This window comes from Loxodonta africana, chromosome 5 (genome assembly GCF_030014295.1).
Source record: "Loxodonta africana isolate mLoxAfr1 chromosome 5, mLoxAfr1.hap2, whole genome shotgun sequence".
Taxonomy (NCBI): Eukaryota; Metazoa; Chordata; class Mammalia; order Proboscidea; family Elephantidae; genus Loxodonta; species Loxodonta africana.
In genome coordinates, this window is record NC_087346.1 from 78901101 (window position 1) to 78923093 (window position 21993).

A 21993-nucleotide genomic window follows, 5' to 3' on the forward strand; every position below is an offset into this window, starting at 1 on the left:
GGTATCAGCAGAGCTGCGTTCTTTTTGGAGTCTCTGGGGGAAAATTTGTTTCCTTACTTTTGCTAGCTTTTGGATTTTGGAGGCTGCCCATGTTCTTTGGCTCATGATTTCCTTCCCCCATCTTCAAAGCCGGCAACAATGGATTTAGTCCTTTCCATATCACCTCACTTGGACCTCCTCTTCACACTCCTGTTCTTTTTAGGACTTTTAAGGTCTCTTGTGATTTAATGGACCCACTTGGATAAACTAGGATAATCTCCCCACATTGAAGTCCTTAACGTAATCATATCTGCAAAGTTCCTTTTGCCATGTAAGGTAACACTCATAGGTTCCAGTGATTAAGATACGGATATCTTTTTGGCGGGGCGGGGGGAAGAGAGGGAGCATTATTCTGCCTACCAGTTACTCACCATGATGTCAGTAACAGACACCCCTGATACAGCCACTGCGTTTACTTCAATGCATTAGAAATAGTTGACTTTGAATAGGTAGCCAGTGTGGGGAAAAGAAGAAAGGTACTATCTGGTGGAACGGTATGTATGATCAGCTAGGCATTACTGAATACAATGGAAAAAGAGGCTATGAGGTTAGATAGACAAGCAGTAGTACCTAGACCTTTAAAAAAGTTTACATGCTTTGTTTTGTTTGAGAAAATTGGACTTTACTGCACTAAGCTAGTGAAATGATTTAAATAGGCCACTGACAGAAGATTTGCATTTTAGAAAGATAATTTTTAGAATATATAAACTCAACAAATCTAGGAAAATTGGAAGTCATCAAAAATGAAATGGAATGCATAAAGATTGATATCCTAGGCATTAGTAAACTTAAATGAAGTAGCATTGGCCATTCTGAATCAGACGATCGTATGGTCTACTATGCCAGGAATGACAAATTGAAGAGGAATGGCATCACATTCATTATCAAAAAGAACATTTCAAGATCTATCCTGAAGTCGAATGCTGTCAGTGACAGGATAGTATTCACGTGGCTACAAGGGAGGCCAGTTAATAGGACTATTACTCAAATTTACACACTAACCACTAATGCCAAAGATGAGGAAACTGAAGCTTTTTACCAACTATTACATTCTGAAATTCATCAAACTTGCAACCAATATGCACTAATAATTATGGGTGATTGGAATACGAAAGTTGGAAACAAAGAAGAAGGATCAGTAGTTGGCAAATACAGCCCTGGTGACAGAAACGACGCCGAAGATCACATGATAGAATTCTGTAAGACCAACGACATATTCATTACAAATAAATGGTGACTATACTTTTTTTTTTTTATATACATAGGGACATGGCCAGGTAGAATATACAGGAACCAAATTGACTACATTTGTGGAAAGAGACAATGGAAAAGCTCAATATCATCATTCAGAACAAGGCCAGAGGCCCCTAAAAACAGACCATCAATTGTTCATATGCAAGTTCAAGCTGAAGCCGAAGAAAATTAGAGCAAGTCCATGACAGCCAAAATACGACTTTGAATATATCCCACCTGAATTTAGACACCATCTCAAAAATAGCACAAATGACCAATGACCAGACGAGTTGTGAAATGACCTCAAGGATAACACACACGAAGTAAGCAAATGGTCATTAAAAAGACAGGAAAGAAAGAAAAGACCAAAAAGTATTAAGGTAACTTGTTATGCAGCAAAAGATAAAATAGAGGCTATGGTGATGCTCTAGAAAGATGCTATCAAAAGGGATGCACTCAGGGCAAAAGGCAGTTGAAAGAATGGGGTAGGACCAGGACTGGTGACAAATTCACTTCGAACCATTTTCAATTCAAGGAACCTGTGAGAGATTCTGGTATGGTAAAAATGTCTGATGCACAGCTGAAACTTTAACTTTTTTGTGCTCATGGGTACTTCTAGAGTACTTTTCTTGTATCTGAAGGTTTATTGGGAAGCTGCTGTACCAATGACAGTGTGTGGTACCACAAAGCAGGGGCCTTTATCACTGTCTGAAACCAAAGAAATGGGTGTGTGCCACAAATTACTGTTTTTATGGGGTATTGTATGAAGTGTCTGAATTCTGGGTAGAAAAATAGAAATTTTGAAAATTTTTATTTGTTACACATGTGTACCAACAGACTCTGATGGGGACTCCACGGTATCATTAGTGGTTACTTAATATGTATCGCTCAAAAAATTGATACTACCTACCAAAAATTCAGACTCACTCAATGATTCAGCATGTTTCCATTAATGAAAACACATGGTATCAACAAAAAATTCAAAGGCGAAAATAATTTGTTCATGAAAGGGTTAAGACATATTCAGCTAGAGGTAAGATTTGAAGGCTATCCATGCGTAGTTGTTAATTAAAACAAAGGATGCAGATAAAACCTCTTAAGGAGAAGCTGAAAGATCTAAAAATAGGCTGGCTGATCTTTATAAGACACGCTCAGATTTAACACTTCACTTTTACTAGTGCAGTTTATTTCCCCCAAAAAAGCAAATCTGGATAACGGAGACATCATAGCATGTATAAACACACTGACATCCAGTCAATTCCAACTCATAGAAACCCTATAGGACAGAGCAGAACTGCCCCATAGGGTTTCCAAGACTGTAAATCTTTATGGAAGCAGACTGCCACATCTTTCTCCCATGAAATGGCTGGTGGGTTCGAACCACCTACTCTTTGGTTAGCAGCTGAGTGCTTTAACCACCATGCCACAAGGGCTCCCTTATAATATGTATACTAGAGCATAAAACAGCATATCTACATATGATCTATATACTGTATATCTATACATATCTAAGTGAATTTCAAACATTCACTTGCCCAATTCAAACCCAAACTCTTAAGCCTTAAATTACTGGTTACTCCATCCCATTTTTAAAAAAGTTTACTGTGGTGAACATATACATATTATATAACAAAATATATGCCATCTCAACAATTTCTACATGTACATTTCAGTAACATTGATTACATTCTTTGAGTTGTACAACCGTTGTATCTTTTTCCAAATCATTCCACCACCATTGACATAGACTCAATGTCCTATAAGCAAAATTCACCTTGTTTTTATATGTTGGGTAGCCCCAGATGCTTATCAAGTCCCTGTGAGATCATGTCTGTCCTGATGTTTAGCAGCTTAGTACAATAACATGTAGTAGATGTACAATAAGTACCTACTGAAATAACAATTCAAATGAAAACCTTAATAGCCTTAATATGGAATCATTTCTGAAGCTGTGACAGTAAAACTAAAATTCATTAAAATTTTAAGAAAAAATTGAGAAAAAAATTAAATAAGAGACTTACCGATCTGTTTGTAAAACATGGATAAGATGTTCCATAGCTTGGATACCCACTTCCAATCGATATTTCTAAACATAAAAAAAAAGTTATTAAAGTAATTAATATCCAACTTAATAAGCTTAATATAATTCATAAAGTGTTAAAGACCTTAGACAGTGACTTGAGAGCTCGCACGGCATTTCTTCGATCGTCCAATAAAGTAGATGAAGCTACTCGGTCACAGAGCTTTTGAATCTGTAATAGAAAAACGAAATAGCGTTAATAAAAAGAACAAAAGAGAAATCAGGATGGTTTTTTTCCAAATTTACACCATCTAACTTTGAAAAAAAAATCAACAAGTGGGATGTCTCAGAATTGTTCTTTCATAAATCTAATAAATACTAAGGTGGAATTATAATTTCATTACAGAAATTAAACAGATTTTTCAGAGACTTGAAAAGTGGGAAGAGGTAGAAGAGAAACCAAATAAAGTAAGTCATAAACTGAGGAATTCAGAGAAATAATTCATAGAACCAGAGCTTTCTAAACATGCCTATTATTGCTGTTTGAATCAAAAGGGAATATAATCCACTAGGATACGGTAGAAAACAGGAAGTTATTTAAAATTTTTTTAATAACAATTGTTTATGTAACAACTTTACCTTAACATTTCCATTATATATTTGCACAAGAAAAGTAGAACTGCATATCAGAAATTTAAAGTTTAAAGCATGCCTCAAAATATAGAAGTTTTTTTTATTATGGAATGTTTTTGCTATAAAAGCTCTTAATAAAGTTGTAGGAATTAAAACTCAAATGAAAATTTAAAATAAATCTTGGAGCATTATTTGCAATAGGAAAAAAACTTGAAACAACTGAACTGCATATTAAAAGAAGAAAAGCTAAATAAATTATGTTACATTATTTGTTGGAATACTATGCAGCTATTCAAAAGAATTAATTGTACTAACATGAAAACAGCGTGATCTAATAAACAACACAAAAAATAATAAGTTGTAAAACAATATATAAATTATAGCCTACTCCAGCAACAGTACAAGTTGTGTGTGTGTAAAATTGCATTATAAAAAGACCCAGAAACTCATAACTATAAAACTTCTACCAAGAGACAGAAAGGGCCACATGAACCAGAGACCTACATTATCCTGAGACCAGAAGAACTAGTTGGTGCCTGGCCACAATCGATGTCTGCCCTGTCAGGGAGCACAACAGACAACTCCTGAGGGAGCAGGAGACCAATGGGATACAGACCCCAAATTCTCATGAAAAGACCATACCTAATGGTATGACTGCGACTAGAGGAATCCCAGAGACAATGCTCCCCAGAACTTTTGATGGCACAGGACAGGAACCATCCCCGAAGACAAATCATCAGGCATGAAAAGGACTGGTCAGTGGGGGGGAGAGAGATGCTGATGAAGAGTGAGCTAATTAAATCAGGTGGACACTGGAGAGTGTGTTGGCAACTCTTGACTGGAGGGGGGATGGGAAGATAGAGAGAGAGGGAAGATGGCAAAATTGGCATGAAACGAGAGACTGCAAGGGCTGACTCAATAGGGGGAGAGCAAGTGGGAGAAGGGAGTAAGATGTATGTAAACCTACATGTGACAGACTGATTGGAATGGTAAATGTTCACTTGAAGCTTAATAAAAATTAAAAAAAAAAAAACTGTTAAAAAATATTAAAATAAATAAAATAGAAAAGTTTTTTAAATAGAGGTGATAGTTTCACATTGTGAATTAATGCCACTGAATCGTGGCATTAAAAATGGTTAAAATGGCAAATTGTTGTATTTACAATAAAAACTTTAAAAAAAAAAAAACTTCTAGAAGAAAGTATAGGAGGAAATCTTTGTGACCTTTTGTTAGGCAAAGATTTCTCAGATATGTACTAAAAGCACATCCATAAAAGAGAAACTTAATAAATTGGGCTTTATATCATTTGCTCCTAAAAAGACCAGCAGCTGAGAAAACTTATTTGTAAATCATGTATCTGATAAAAAGACTTGTCTCCAGATATACATAAAAGAAATCTCAAATCTTAATAATAAAAACAACCCAACGAAAATGAGCAAAATATTTGAACAGACACATCATCGAAGAAAATGTACATATTAGGGAAAGGGCAAATTAAAATAACAGAATATAGATGTAAAAATTTCAACAAAATCTTGGCAAACCAAATGCAGCAACAAATTGAAAGGATTATATACCATGGCCAAATATGCTTTAACTCAGGAATGTAAGATTAGCTCAACATATGAAAAATCAATCAATGTAATATGCCATATTAATAAAGGAAAAAAAATACATGATAATCTCCAAAGATGCAGAAAAAGCATTTGACAAGGTTCAACACCCTTTATGATAAAAACACTCAACAAAGCAGGAATAGATGAGAACTTCTACAACTCCTTAGGGGGCATCTACAAAAAAACCACAACCAAGATCATACTTAGTTGTAAAAGAAAGCTTTCCCCCTAAGAACAAGAAGACAATGATGTCCCCTCCCTCTTGCCACTTCTGTTTACCACGGTATAGGGGGGAGGTTCTCGTCACGGTAATTAGGCAGGAATCTGTGACTATACTAATGACCAGAGAACTGTACATTTTAAACAGGTGAATTGTATGGCATGAGAATTGTATCTCAAAAAAGCTGTTTAAAAAGTTAGTCATCAGGAAAATGTAAATCAAAACCACAATGAGATAGAACTTCATACCCACCAGAATAACTACAACAAAAAAAAATGGACAATAACAAGTGCTGGGGATGTGTGAAGAAACTGGAATGTAAACTGGTGTAGTCACTGTGGAAAACATTTTATAGCAGAATAAAGTTAAACACAAAATTATATAAACAAGAAAAAAAAAACAAAAAACATTGGCATAGAGTAGATTCCGACTCATAGCCACTCAACAGGGCAGAGTTGAACTGCCTTGTAGGGTTTCCAAGGAGCAGCTGGTGGATCCAAACTGTTGACCTTTTGCTTAGCAGCTGTAACTCTTAACCACTGCTTCACACAATTACCATACGACCCAACAATTCCACTCTCAGGTACATACCCAAGAGAAATAAAAGCATGTGTCCACACAAAAACCTGTACACAAATTTTCATAGTAGTATTACTCCTAATAGCTAAAAAGTGGAAACAGTTCAAATGTCCATCAACTGACAAATGGATAAACAAATTACAGTATATCCACACCAAACCCCCCAAAATCCACTTTTGTGAAGTCGATTTGGACTCATAATGACTTCATTGGACACAGTAGAACTGCCCCGTAGGGTTTCCAAGGCTGCAAATCTTTATGGAAGTGGAGCGACTGGTGGGTTCAAACCACCAACATTTCAGTTAGCAGCCAAGTGCTTTAACCACTATCCATACGATGGAATATAATTTGGTTTTAAAAAAGAATGAAGTATGGATACATGCTACAACGTGGATGAACAAGACAACATTATGCTAAGTGAAAGAAGCTAGTCACAAAAGACAACATTGTAAGACCCCATTCAAATGAGATGTCCAGAATAAGGAAATCTACAGAGATAGAAAGTAGATGAGAGGTGGTTTAGCGCTGTGTATGTTGAAAGGATGGGGGCTAAGAGCTAAACAGCCCGAGGTTTCATTCTGAGATGATGAAAATGTTCTAAAATTGACAGTGGTAAGGTTGCACATATCTGTGAAAATACTAAAAACCACGGAACTGTATACTTTAAATGGGTGAACGGTGTGGCATGTGAATTATATCTCAATAAAGCTTTTTAAAAAATAACAAAGCTCAAAATATGGCATACTTAGAGCTCAAAAAACTTAAAGTAAAAACAGAGCAAACCTCCAAACTCTAGGATTACGACATTCCAGTATTTCGAAAGCTAAATTTCTCCACCAACATCAAATAGCTTCTGGATTTCCAAACACTCAACAAACATGAACTATGGCGCTTTCAGACATGAAACACGAGTCCCTCCACAAGAACCACCGGTGAAGCTGAGGCTGGATTCAAGCCCTGCAGGATACTGGGAAGAGTGCTCCAACGGAGATGGAAATCCCAGATACAGAATCACGGCTCGAGGTCTAGGGCCAGGAAAAAGCAGAACACGTCCAAAAAAAATTCCCTATTCCTATCAACTATAAGCTACCTAGGGGAAAAAAAAAAAAATTAACATTGTACAAGACTCAAGTAGAGGAAATTATAATCCTGCTTAGGAAAATAAAGCTATTTTTCACCTCAGAAATTCTTTAAGCTGAGAGTAATTTTTCTAATGATTTAAAAAAATTATAGCAGAAAAAAATTAGTTATTTAATAAAGAGAAAATTAAATTATGTCCATTTGGGAAACCTGATATAATTATTATGAAGTAAACAATTTAAAGATGAATAATTTGTAAATGTGAACAATTAGGATGAATAAAATAAAGAAGTGAAGCTAGACATTGGTTATCATACTACATCTGCTGTACAAAGAAATGTAAATTAGCACAGAAATCCTGCAGTGCAGAAACCTATTAATTTTGTATAACTCAGCATTTCCCACTGGTTCTAGTATCGTGAGAAATCTATTAATATTTTATGAGATGCCAGAATTCTACAGACCATAATTTGGAAAATGTCACATACAAAACCCAAAAAAACTCATTGCCATCCAGTCGATTTCAACTCTTAGCAAACCTATAAGACAGAGCAGAACTGCCCCATAGGGTTTCCAAGGAGTGGCTGATGGATTCAAACTGCTGACCTTTTGGTTAGCAGCTGAGCTCCTAACCACTGCACTACCAGGGCTCCTATATAAACATCAGTAATTCAGATATATAGAGGGCAACCAAAAAGAAGTACCCATTAAGCAGTCAATCCTCATTCTCCCACCTCCCCCCAGCCCCTAGCAACCAGTATGCTTTCTGTCTCTATGGATTTACCTACTCTAGATATTTCAAGGAAACCCTGGTGGCCTAGTGGTTAAGTGCTATGGCTGCTAACCAAAGGGTCGGCAGTTCGAATCCACCAGGCGCTCCTTGGAAACTCTATGGGGCAGTTCTACTCTGTCCTACAGGGTCGCTATGAATTGGAATTGACTCAACCGCAATAGGTTAGTCCAAATCCTCATTAAAACTAAACACACAATATTCAGTGACAATCTCAGATTGCGAAGCCATTATTCTGACTTGCAGTCACTAAAAAACCCACTGCCGTCGAGGTGATTCCAACTCACAGTGACCCTAAGGACAGAGTAGAACTGCTCCACAGAGTTTTCAAGGATGTAATCAGGATTGGAGGAAGACTCATTAACAACCTGAGATATACAGATGATACAACTTTGCCTTCAGAAAGTAAAGAGGACTTGAAGCACTTAACGATAAAGATAAAAGGCTACAAGCTTCAATATGGATTACGCCTCAACATCAAGGAAACAAAAATTCTTACAGCTAGACCAATATGCAACATAATGATAAACAGAGAAAATAATGAAGTTGTCAATGATTTTACTTTACTTGCATCCAGAATCAATGCCCAGGGAAGCAGACAAGAAATCAAAACACTGGCCAAATTTGCTGCAAAAGACCTATCTCAAGTGTTAAAAAGCAAATGTGTCATTTTAAGGACTAAGGTGCGCCTAACTCAAGCCATGGTATTTTTCAATAGCCTTATATGCATGCGAAAGCTGGACAATGAACAAGGAAGTCCAAAGAATTACAATGTTGACGAAGTATACTGAATATACCATGGACTACCAGAGAAACAAGCAAATCTGTCTTGGAAGCCGCAGAGCCAAAATGCTCCTCCGAAGTAAAAACTGCGAGACTTCACCTTACGTACTTTGGACATGTTATCAGGAGGGATCAGCCTCTGGAGAGGGACATCATGCTTGGTAAAGTAGAGGGTCAGTGAAAGAAAGGAAGACTCTCAATGAGATGGACTGACACAGTGGCTGCAAGGATGGGCTCAAACATAGCAACGATAGTGAGGATGGCACAGGACCAGGCAGCATTTTGTTCTGTTGTACGTAGAGTTGCTATGGGTCAGAAACGATTTGACGGTACCTAATTTTTTTTTTTTTAATTTTTTTTTTAACAACAATAACAAAATCTTTACAGACGCAGACTGCCACATCTTTTTCCACAGAGTGACTGGTGGGTTCAAACTGCTGACCTTTCAGTTAGGAGCCAAGTGCTTAACTAAACCCTGCACCACCAGGGCTCCTTGACTTGTGGTCAAATACTATTTTTTCTACACCAAGTTGGTAATAAATATTGCCAAATAGAGGCTCTTTGGGAAGAAAACTGAATCTGTAAGAAAGTAATGATGCATAATAAACTTGGATTCTTTTCTGTAATTAATTCCTCTAAATGTTTATTTCCTTTAAAAGTAAAAATCCACTTTGCTGTAACTGTTTTATTGCCAAGTTCCGTTTTTTGAAAAAGAAGTACCCAGATTTTACTCACGTAATTTGAAAAAAGTAATTTCTATATGGTCCACATACATGGGTATTATGAATTGAATTATGTCCCCCCAAAATCTGTGTTATAAATCCTAACCTCTACGCTTGTGATGAGAATCCCATTCAAGAATGGGTTGTCCTTGTTACATTAATGAGACAGTATTAGCATATGGCATATCTTCAGTCAATCTCTTTTGAGATATGAGATTAAACAATCAAAGTAGAGAAGCAGAGAAGGGGGAAGAGAGAGGCCAATCCACATGAAGACGGCCCAGGAGCAGAAGCTCTGAAGAGACAACGATCTTCCTCCAGAGCCAAAAGAGAAAGAAAGCCTTCCCCTAGAGCCAGCACCCTGAACTCTTAACCTCTAAGAAAATAAATGTTTGTTAAAACCACCCACTTGAGCTATTTCCGTTATAGCAGCACTAAATAAGGTAGAATTCAGTACCAAGAAATAGGGGTGCTGCTCTAACAAACACCTACAATATGGAAGTGGCTTGGGAATTGGGTAATGGGTGGAGGCTGGAAGAGTTTTAAGGTGCCTAGTGGTGAAAGCTTAGATTGCCTTGAAGAAGACTGTCGGTAGAATTATGGACGTCAAAGGCAATTCTGGTGAGGGTTGAAAAGGAAGGAAGGAGAGTTATAGAGAAAGTCTCTTATCATCTTAGAGAATACATATGGTGCCAGCAACAGAATGTTGCTAGAAATATGGATGTTAAATGTACTTCTGGTGAGGCTTTAAAAGAAAATGAACATGTGACTGGACAGCAGAGGGAGGGCGATGTTTTTTATGCGGTGGTAAAGAACTTGTCTAAATTAGGTTCAAATGTTTGGCAGAAAGTAGAAATGGAAAGTGATGAACTTGGATACCTGACTGATGAGATTTCCAAGCAAGATCTTAAAAGGCAATGTGGTTTCTCCTTGCCACTTACAGTAAAATGTGAAAGGAAATAGAGATGGACTTAAAAAAGAAATGTGCAAAATGGAAACAGAACTTAAAGATTTGAAAAATTCTGTTGTACGAACTAAGAACACAGGTCCTAGAATGTTCACTAACAATGTGGCTTCCCAATCGTTTGTTAAGGAGATTAAGCCTGTGACTGATGGATCTAACCAACTACCACTGCAGAAAACCCATTAGCTTAGACTAAAGAAGACAGAGAAAGAACGAAAGGGAAGAATGTTGTCTGGGTCTTGGAATTCTACAAGCAGGAAACAGGCCAAAGTAGCTATAACTGTTGTCCTCCAAGAAAAGAAAAGGACCACCCCTGGAGCAGCTTGGAGATCAGCAGAGTTGTTGAAAATACAGGAAGCAGGGCCTTCTTGACTTCAAAGGGTGGGGTCACAGCCTCCTAAGTTTCAAAGAGTCAAATATTTGCCAACTAGGTTCTGAAATGTGGGGCTGCTGTTGATGACTGCCAAGGGGATGGGGCTGTCGCCCATAGATGAGGGGGCGGGGCTGCTATGCCCAAGGGGCAGAAGAACAGGGTCTGCCAGGGCCAAGGAGGTAGGGTTGCCACTCTGGTGGACTAGAAGAATAGGGTCACCCAAAGCCAAGGGAGCAGAGTTGCCATCCCAGTAGGCCTGGAAGGCAGAGCTGAAGCCTAGGCCAAAGGGCCTCCGACTAGGACTAGAGAGTGTGGCCAATACCTAGAGTCTGGAGGGCAGGACCATTGCCCATATGGTCTCAGGGAAAAGAGGATTATTTTAAGCCTTGAGAGTTAATGTAATTTGTTCTGCTAGCTTTTGGACTTCCTTCTGAGTCCCCACCAGGATTGTCTTTGATGTCCATAATTCCACCAACAGTCTCTTCAAGGCAATCTAGGCTTTTACCATTAGGCATTTTAAAACTCTTCCCTCCTCTCCCCATTATCATTTCCAAAACTGCTTCCACTAACAATGTGTCTTCACAATTTTTTGTTAACATTTTTTTGTTAACAATCTGCTCTAACACTGTAGGTATCTGTTAGAGCAACACCCTACTCTCCTGATACCAAATTCTGTCTCAGTTATCTAGTGCTGCTATAACTGAAATACGACAAGTAGATGGCTTTAACAGAAATTTATTCTCTCACAGTCTGGGGGGCTAGAAATCTGACTCCAGGGGAAGGCTTTTTTTTTCTGTCAGTTTTGGGGGAAGGTCCTTGTCATCAATCTTCCCTTGGTCTAGGAGTTTGTTTCTCAGTGCAGGGACCCAGGGTCCAAAGTATGTGCTCTTCTCCTTGCTCTTGTTTCTTGGTGGTAGGAGGTCCCTCTTCTCTCTGCTCAATCAATCAAACAATTTGATCAAAAGGCAGAGATTGTAAGACTGGATTTTTTTTTAAAAAGAGAGATCTACTACAGGAGACATAGTTTAGATTCAAAGACACAAATAAATTTGAAAGTAAATATATGGAAAAAGACGTATCATGTAACCAGCAATGATATGCGAGCCGGAGTGGCTATAATAAAATCAGACAAAATAGGTTGTAATTTAAAACAAAAAATATTACTAGAGATATACAGGGACATTTTATAATGATAAAAGAATCAGTCTGTGAGGAAGACATAATAACGGACCCAACAGAATACCAAAATACATAAGGCAAAAACGACAGAATTGAAAGGAGAAATAGATACTACAACAATAATAGTTAGAGACTTCAATACACCACTTTCAATACAGAACAACATGGCAGATGATCAGCAAGGAAATAGAACACCTAAGTAACACTCTGGAACAACTAGACCTAACAGACATTTATAGAACACTCCATTTAAAATAAGCAGAACATAGATTTTTCAAGTGCATGTAGAACATTCTCTAGGATAGACCCTATGCTAGAACATAAAACAAACCTCAATAAATTTTTAAAAGTCTGAAATAATACAAAGTATGTTATCTGACCACAATGGAATAAAATTACAAATAAATGACAAAAGAAATACAGGAAAATCACAAGCATGTAGAAATTAAACAACACATTCCTAAATAACCAATGGATCAAAGAAAAAAAAAAAGGGATTTACAGAATACTTCAAATGAAACAGAAGACAAACGCCAAAACTTATGGAATACAGCTAAAACAGCTCTTGGAGGGAAATTTATAACTGTAAATGCCTACGTATTAAAAAACAAGAAAGACTTCAAATCGATAATTTACTTTCCACCTTGAGATACTGGGAAAAAAGAGCAAACTAAACTTAAAGTAAGCAGAAATAAGGAAATAATAAAGATTAGAGCAGAAATTAATGAAATATAACAAAACCCCAGTGCTGTCGAATCAATCTGACTCATCCTGTAGGGCTGCTGTGAGTCATGAAATATAGAGAATAGAAAAATAAAAAACAAAAAATTGGCTCTTTAAAAAGATCAACAAAATTGACCTAGATCCCTGTCTTAGTTATCTAGTGTTGCTATAACAGAAATACCACAAGTGGATGGCTTTAACAAAAAAAAGTTTATTTTCCCAAAGTAAAGTAGGCTAAAAGTCCAAATTCAGGGTGTCATCTCGAGGGGAAGGCTTTCTCTCTCTGTTGGCTCTGGAAGAAGGTCCTTGTCCTCAATATTTCCCTTGTCAAGGGGCTTCTCCAGCACCAGGACCCTGTGTCCAAAGGACATGCTCTGCTCCTGATGCTGCTTTCTTGGTGGTATGGGGTCCCCCTGTCTCTCTGCTTGCTCCTACCTTTTATATCTTTATACCTTTATACTTTTTATATCTCATGAGATTGCCTCAAGACACAATCCAATCCTGTAGGTTGAGTCCTGCCTCACTAACACAACCACCGCCTATTTCTCCCTCATTAACATCATAGAGGCAGGGTTTACAACATATAGGAAAATTACACAATACTAGGAATCAGGGCCCACTCAATTGATACACACTTTTTTGGGGAGACATAATTCAATCCCATGACAATCCCAAAGGGGGTAGGGAGCTCAAACTGAAATGTGCAAAATTGGAATGGTGGTCGGCTATATACAAAAATTAACTCGAAATGGATCAAACATCTAAATGTAAGAAATAATGCCATAAAATTCCTAAAAGAAAACATACGGGTAGAATCAGTCACATTACTTGGCATTGACTTGAAGGCATCTAACAACAACAACAAATGACCAGTAATGTTGAACTTCTTTTTATGTACTTGTTGGCCATTTGTATAACTTCTTCATTTTAATTCTTACAGCCCTGTAAGTTTTAGCTGGATACATGGCTATCCACCTACATTACTTTCTCAAGCCTTCCCTGCAGCTAGGCATTACTACATTTTTGTCAATGAACTGTGAGCACCTTTTAGGTCATGTCCTTAATAGGACGCTATTTGTTCTTCACTTCTTTCTTCTTCCCCCAGTCTGGAACTTTGGCCTGGTGGTAAAGAGGCACCTTCAATCATTCAAACAAGGGCAGCATTCTATGAGATGGCAAAACAAGATAAAAAGCAGCACTAGGATACCTGGACCACCTCGAGGAGCTCTACCCTACCCTAGGGATTGCCTGCTAAGCTTAGTCTATTACTGGAGAAAGAAATAAACTTCTGTTTTGGTTAGGTCTATGTTTTGTGGCCTCTGTTATAGCACTGAGCCAAAACCCAAACTGATATACTCATTTTACAGAAGAAGAAACTAAGGCTTAAAACAAAACAATGTACCCAAGAATACACTGCCCATTTAGCGGCACACCTCAGATTCTAACCCAGCCATGGATGTCTCACTCCAAAGCCCACATTCTTCCTACCACCCTACATCGCCTTCTGTGCAGAGAAATGTTAAGTCCAAGTATCTACTGCAAACTATAGGGACTGTAGTTTTTTCGTAAATAGGGGACATCATAATGCAGTTCCTGTGAATAGCTTCTGCTCACAGCCCACTAAGGATTCTGGTAAGCCTTTGACTTAACTGCCCAGACAAGGCAGTCCCTTGTTTTAATGGAATTGGGAGCCTTACTTTGGGAAAGCTATGATCCCAATCAGCCAGCTATCTAAGAAAAACTTAACAGTACATAAGTGTTTCAGAAAAGCTATAGGAATATACTCATTTTTTAAAGAATTAATCTGGCTGAGGGTGGAGAGGAGGAGTGTGCTGTCTCATTGGGGGACAGCAACTAGGAGGACATAGCAAGGTGTATATAAATTTTTGTATGAGAGACTGACTTGATTTGTAAACTTTCACTTAAAGCACAATAAAAAAAATGTGGCTGAGATATAAGTACAAATTGGAATGGGAAGATTACAGGCATAAAAAAACTGAGTTTATGATGACAAACAAGGAATAACATTTAAAAAAAAGTATTCTGGGTGGTAGCAATGGACAAAGAGCTGAAGGGATAAATAAGAATGCAAAGGAATAATGGAAAGAACTAAATTTAAGAGGCTTAGGGTTCTAAACAAAAAGTCTGGAACAGCTACTGTTTGGAACTTAACTTCTAGGAATTTACCGTATGCAATATATGTACACGTATAGTCACAAATACAAGAAAAATCAATGCAGCACGATAACAATAGAAAACAAAAACAGAAGTACCTTAAATGTACATTTATGAGGGCTTTTCATTTTACGTATTTCCACAGATTTTCCTTAAAAAGCATGTATTTTTTTTGTAATTGTTTTTTAAAAACAAAAACCCTACTAAATTACAGAATCAAAAAGGAATAAGGAAAAAATTAAATAGTTAATTTTTAAAAAAAGAAGATTGGATAAAATAATTTCTAAGCAGCAGTGAATAAGCAAGCTTAAGTTTGCTATAATGAATCAGTAATTACCCTTCTAAATCTAAGAAATACTCTGGGGTTTGGCAAGGTCAAAAGTCATGGCGGCAATCTAGTCTGAAGAATTCTGTTGTAACCCTGAAGCTGGTGAAACATTCACAAATTCAACAAATACTAGGGTACAACCCTGGTGGCGTCGTGGTTAAGTGCTATGGCTGCTAACCAAAAGGTCGGCAGTTTGAATCCACCAGGTGCTCCCTGGAAACTCTACGGGGCAGTTCTACTCTGTCCTATAGGGTCGCTAGGAGTTGGAATCCACTCGATGGCAGTGGGTTTGGTTTTTGGTTTTGGCTACTCAAAGTGGGTGCCATGGTCAGCGCAGCCCAAGCAGTATTCTGTGACAAGGTTAAGTTCAGAAATTGGGACTAAGCATTTCGGAATTTCTACAGCCACTGTGCGCTTTCATGACCACTGGATCTAAAAAAAAAAAAAACAAACCAGGGCTTGTACTTTGTATGTCCATGGGGGTGTGTGTGTGAGATTTCACTTTTCTAGTAATTCACTTTTATTGTGCTTTACAAAAGTATGAGTATGTGATGGACTAAAAATAAAAAACAACAACCAACAACAACTTGTCCCTCACCAGACAGTTTGGGCAACACTGTATTAAACTACTTAACATTTTGCAAGGCATTGTTTTATCCTGAAGATATAGCAGTGATTCACTAGAGAAAGTATCTACTCTAATGAAGCTATAATCTAATGGCAACAAGACAACATAACAAATTAAAAATAAACGAGATAAATACAGAAAGTGGTAAGTACACTTATGAGAGAAATGGGACAGTGACTGGAGGGAGAGTGATACACTAGATAGCACAGCTGGTCAGAGGTCCCTAAGCTAAGCACTGAATTGGATGAATATCAATGGAAGCGTGAATAATGGGTAACAAGAATGAAGGAGAAAAGCAGGGAAACAGTAGATGAATATGTTACCATCAGAAGGAAGGAGGACAGTTTTCTAAAGTTAAAGGACATGTTTATTCAGTGTTCCAAATTGGATCTGCAGGTGAAAGATTTCGCTGCTAGCATCTCACTCTCTCAGAAACTGACCAAGAAAGCCAACTAGTAACTAAAAGCAAAATTCAGACCTTCAGTCTGTAACCTTGAAATTACAAATTCCTGTCTTAGCCTCAACACTCTCATCTACATGAACCTCACAGGTTTTAATGCCATCTTGCTCCGTAACAATGAACTTTTTGCTGCCATTATTGATCAGAACAGTGAGTTATAATATAAAAGAAATTAATCCTGTCAACTTTATCAAAAAGGCAGAAAAGTATGCCCCTAGGCCTATCTCAGCATACTACAGGCATACCATTTCAGATGACCATTCAGTACACAAACAACAAGTAACCGTCCTAGAGCTTCACAGTCTGAATAAACAGATGTAAATACTACCAACATACATAAGGTTATAGAACAGAAAATTGTAACAACAGGAAACAGATACTTCAACCTCTTTGCTTGAAACAAGGAAATTTATAAGCATTTTTTAGAACATGCTAGAAAAATATCTATTATGTTCATTGGGCACTGAATAGAAAAATTCCCAAGATTTACTACTGAGCTTTTAAAAAGTAAATATCAGAATATATTTATTCCACTTTTATAATGAAGCTCATTTGTGTAAATACATGTATCGGTAAATACAGAGAAAATACTCTGGAAGGACATACACCAAACTTTATTAGAGATTACCCCTGGTGATGGGAAGTGAGATGATGAAGGGAAGGAGAGGCAATTTTAGACTATACATTGATCTATTTATAATAATAATGTTCTCACTATTGCTTTAATTACTAAAGAGAAAAATTTAAAGAAATTTCCAGAATATATTAGACCTTGCCTTTTTTAAATTACATGTTCTAGCACACCACTTAACTGAATCATTGTTCATCTGGTTTCTGCATACTTTAAATATGATCTAAGTCAGTCTCATCATCTACAAAATAAAGGGATGAACTAGATAAACTCCTAGGTTATTCAATACTCAATATTTAGAGTTCTGAATATTAAAAGTATACCTAGAGTATACTCAAAGCCCTACTTTTAAAATACTCATGTTTACCTATATGAGACTCATTACTTTCACTTGATAAAATCATAATACATCTGCTAAATTATTTTTTAAAATCTATTTGTGTTGTCACTGAATTGTACATGTAGAAATTATTGAGATGGCATATGTTTTGTTGTATATATTTTTACCACAATAAAAAAGAAAAAAGGGAAAAGGCCCCAAATAAGTAAAGCATTACTGAAGACAAAGAACAAAGTGGGAGGCCTCACACTACCTGATCTTAGAACCTGTTACAACAGCCACAGTAGTCAAAACAGGCTGGTACTGGTACAACAGACACATAGACCAATGGAATTGAAAACCCAGACATAAATCCATCAGTCTATGAATAGCTCATATTTGACAAAGGGCCAAAGTCCATTAAATGGGGAAAAGATAGTCTCTTTAACAAATGGTACTGGCATAACTGGATGTCCACCTGTAAAAAAATGAAACAAGATCCATACCTCACATCATATACAAAAACTAACTCAAAAGGGATCAATGATCCAAATGTAAAACGTAAAATGATAAACATCATGGAATTAAAAATAGGGACAACCCTAGGGACCCCAATGCATGAAAAATCCACAAACACCAGAAGGAAAACTAGGTAACTGAGACTCCTAAAAATGATACCCTTTATGCTTATCAAAAGACTTCACCAAAAGAGTAAAAAGAGAACAGGGACCCTAGAGATTGGGAAAAAAATGTTGGCTACATCACATCTGACAAGGGTCTAATCTCTAAAATCTACAAAATACTTTAACACCTGAACAACAAAAAGATAAATATTCCTATTAAAAAATGGGCAAAGGATATGAACAAACACTTTGCTAAAGAAGGCACTCAGAAGGCTAAAAGAAGACTGGAAATGCTTGTGATCACTAGTCATTAAAAAAAAGTCATTAGAGAAATGCAAATCAAAGCTAGAATGATACACCATTTCGCCCTGACACTACTGGCACTAATCAATAAAACACAAAATAACAAATGTTGGAGAGGCTGTAGGGGGATTGGAACTGTTATGCACGGCTGGTGGGAAAGTAAAATTGTACAACCACTTTGAAAAACAGTATGGTGCTTCCTTAAAAAGCTAGAAACAGAAATACCATATGATCCAGCAATCTCACTCCAAGGAATATATCCTAAAGAAATAAAAGTGATTACTTGAATAGACATGTGCACACCCATGTTCACTGTAGCACTATTCACAACAGCAAAAAGATGAAAACAACCTAAGAGCCCATCAACAGATAAATGGATAAACAAATTCTGGTACATATACACAATGGAATACTCCTTAATGATAAAGAACAATGATGAATTTGCAAAACATCTCACAACACAGGTGAATCTGGAGGGCATTACTCTGAGTAAAATAAGTCAATCACAAAAAACAAATATTGTATGAGACCACTATCATAAGAACTCAAGAAAGGTTTACACACAGAGGAAAAAAACACTGTTTGACGGTTACAAGGGTGGGGAGGAAGGGAGAGGGGAAATGACTAAATAGATAGCAGACAAGTGTCAACTCTGCTGAAGGGAAAGACAACACACAATATAGCGGAAGTCAGCACAACCTGAACAAGACAAAGGCACAGAAGTTTCCTAGACACATCCAAACACCTTAAAGGACCAAGTTGCTGGGGCTGAGGGCTGGGGACTATAGTCTCAGGGGGTCGTTAGGTCAACTGGCATAACTCAGTTCATAAAGAACACGTTCTGCACCCTACTTTGGTGAGCAGCATCTGGGGCCTTAAAAGCTTGTGAGTGGCCATCTAAGACACATCTATTGGTCCCATCCCATCTGGGGCAAAGGAGAATGAAGAATACCAAAGACACAAGGAAAATATTAGTCCAAAGCACTAATGGACCACATGAACCACAGCCTCCACCAGCCTGAGCACAGAAAGAACTAGATAGTGCCTGGCTTTCACCACTAACTGCTCTAACAGAGATCGTAACACAGAGTCCTGCACAGAGCGGAACAAAAATGTAGAACAAAATTCAAATTCATAAAAAAAGACCAGACTTACTCTGACAGAGACTGGAGGAACCCCTGAGACTATGACCCCTAGACACTCTGCTAACTCAGAACTAAAATCATTCCTGAAGCCCACTTTTCAGACAAAGATTAGACAGGTCTATAAAACAAACAATAACACACGTGATGAGCATGCTTCTTAGTTCAATCAAATATATGAGACCAAATGGGCAACGCCTGCCCAAAAGCAAGATGAGAAGGCAAGAAAAGAAAGGAAAACTGGACAAACGGCTGGGGAACCCAGGAAGGAAAGGGGGACAGTGCTGTTACATTGTGGGGATTGCAACCAATGTCACACAACAATACGTGTATAAATTTTTGAATGAGAAACTAGAGCTGTGAACTTTCACCTAAAGCACAATTAAAAAAAAAACCTTATGGATCACACAATAAATAAATACAATCTGACAAATACAGATAAACCTAAAGCAGAGACCTCCAGGAAAAAAAAAAAAATTTGTGTTTAAAACAATTTTTAAGCCAACGTTTAAAATTCAAAAGATTTTATGTAAAAATCCAGATTTCTACCTCTTTTTGGAAAAAACCAGCCTGATAGCTAATGATAGCGAAAGTTGTATTTCACACAACCTAAGATACCAAGCCTCACGTGTCCGTCAGTTTATCGTACTGTGGGGGCTTGTGTCTTACTGTGATGGTGGAACCTATGCCACCGGTATTCAAACAGCAGCAAGGTCACCCATGGCGAACAGGTTTTGGCTGAGCTTCCAGACTACAGCAGACGAGGAAGAAGGACCCAGCAGTCTACCTCTGAAAAGAAATAGCCAGTGAAAACCTTACGAATAGCAGTGGAACACTATCTGATACAGTGCTGGAAAATGAGCCCCTTAGGTTGGAAGGCACCCAAAAGATGACTGGGGAAGAGCTGTCTCCTCAAAGTACAGTCAGCCTTACTGATGTGGATGGAGTCAAGCTTTGGAGACCTTCATTTGCTGATGAGGCATGACTCAAAATCAGAAGAAATAGCTGAAAACACCCATTAATAATGAGAACCTGGAATGTACGAAATATGAACCCAGGAAAATTGGAAATCGTCAAAAATGAAATGGAATGCATAAACATCAATATCCTAGGCATTAGTGAGCTGAAATGGACTAGTATTGGTCATTTTGAATCGGACAATCTTACAGTCTACTGTGCCGGGAATGACAACTTGAAGAGGAATGGCATTACATTAATTATCGAAAAGAGCATTTCAAGATCCATCCCGAAGTACAACGCTGTCAGTGATAGGATAATATCCATACGCCTTCAAGGAAGGCCAGTTAATATGACTTTTATTTAAATTTATGCACCAACCACTAAGGCCAAAGATGAATTAAAGACTTTTACCAACTTTTGCAGTCTAAAATTGCTCGAACATGCAATCAGGATGCACTGATAATTACTGGTGACCGGAATACGAAAGGTGGAAACAAAGAAGGATCGGTAGTTGGAAAATATGGCCTTGGTGACAGAAACAATGCCAGAGATCGTATGATTGAATTTTGCAAGACCAATAACTTCTTCATCGCAAACACCTTTTTCACCAACATAAACAGCAACTATTTTTTTTTTTTTTATACACATGGACATCGCCAGATGGAATACACAGAAATTTAATTGACTACCTCTGTGCAAAGAGACTATGGAAAAGCTCAATATCATCAGTCAGAACAAGGCCAGGGGCAGACTGCGGAAAAGATCATCAATCAGTCGTATGCAAGTTCAAGCCAAAACTGAAGAAGATTAGAACAAGTCCACGAGAGCCAAAGTACGACCTTGAGTATATTGCACCTAAATTTACTGACCATCTCAAGAACAGATTTGACACATTGAATACTAATGACTGAAGACCAGATGAGTTGTGGAAGGACATCATACAAGAAGAAAACAACAGGTCATTAAAAAGACAGGAGAGAAAGAAAAGACCTAAACTGATGTCAGAAGAGACTCTAAAACTTGCTCTTGAACACTGAGTAGCTAAAGCAAAAGGAAAAATGATGAAATAAAAGAGCTGAACAGAAGATTTCAAACGGTAGCTTGAAAAGATAAAGTATTATGATGACATGTGTAAAGACCTGGAGATAGAAAATCGAAAGGGAAGAACACCCTCAGAATTTCTCAAGCTGAACAAACTGAAGAAAAAATTCAAGCCTTGAGTTGCAATACTGAAGGATTCTATAGGGAAAATATTAAACAACGCAGGACACATTAAAAGGAAAATGGAAGGAATACACAGGGTCACCAGAAAGAACTGGTAGACGTTGAAACATTTCAAGAGGTGACATATGATCAGGAACCGATGGTATTGAAGGAAGAAGTCCAAGCTGGAGTGAAGGCATTGGCAAAAAACAAGGCTCAGGAAACTGATGGAATATTAATTGAGATGTTTCAAACAAATAGACGCAG

The 21993-nt window shown here is 37.5% G+C and overlaps 1 protein-coding gene across 2 annotated transcripts in view; it reads right to left on the minus strand.

The window, feature by feature from the left end:
• The window catches only part of USO1 (USO1 vesicle transport factor), a 119184-nt gene that overhangs the window by 88253 nt on the left and 8938 nt on the right, over nucleotides 1-21993 (minus strand). For both annotated transcript variants that reach the window (XM_003414145.4, XM_010594130.3), the window contains exons 2-3: nucleotides 3438-3524; nucleotides 3294-3358 (exon numbers count right to left, since the gene is read on the minus strand). In XM_003414145.4, the coding sequence (XP_003414193.1) occupies nucleotides 3294-3358; nucleotides 3438-3524 (152 nt within the window). The remainder of the gene's footprint in view (nucleotides 1-3293; nucleotides 3359-3437; nucleotides 3525-21993) is intronic.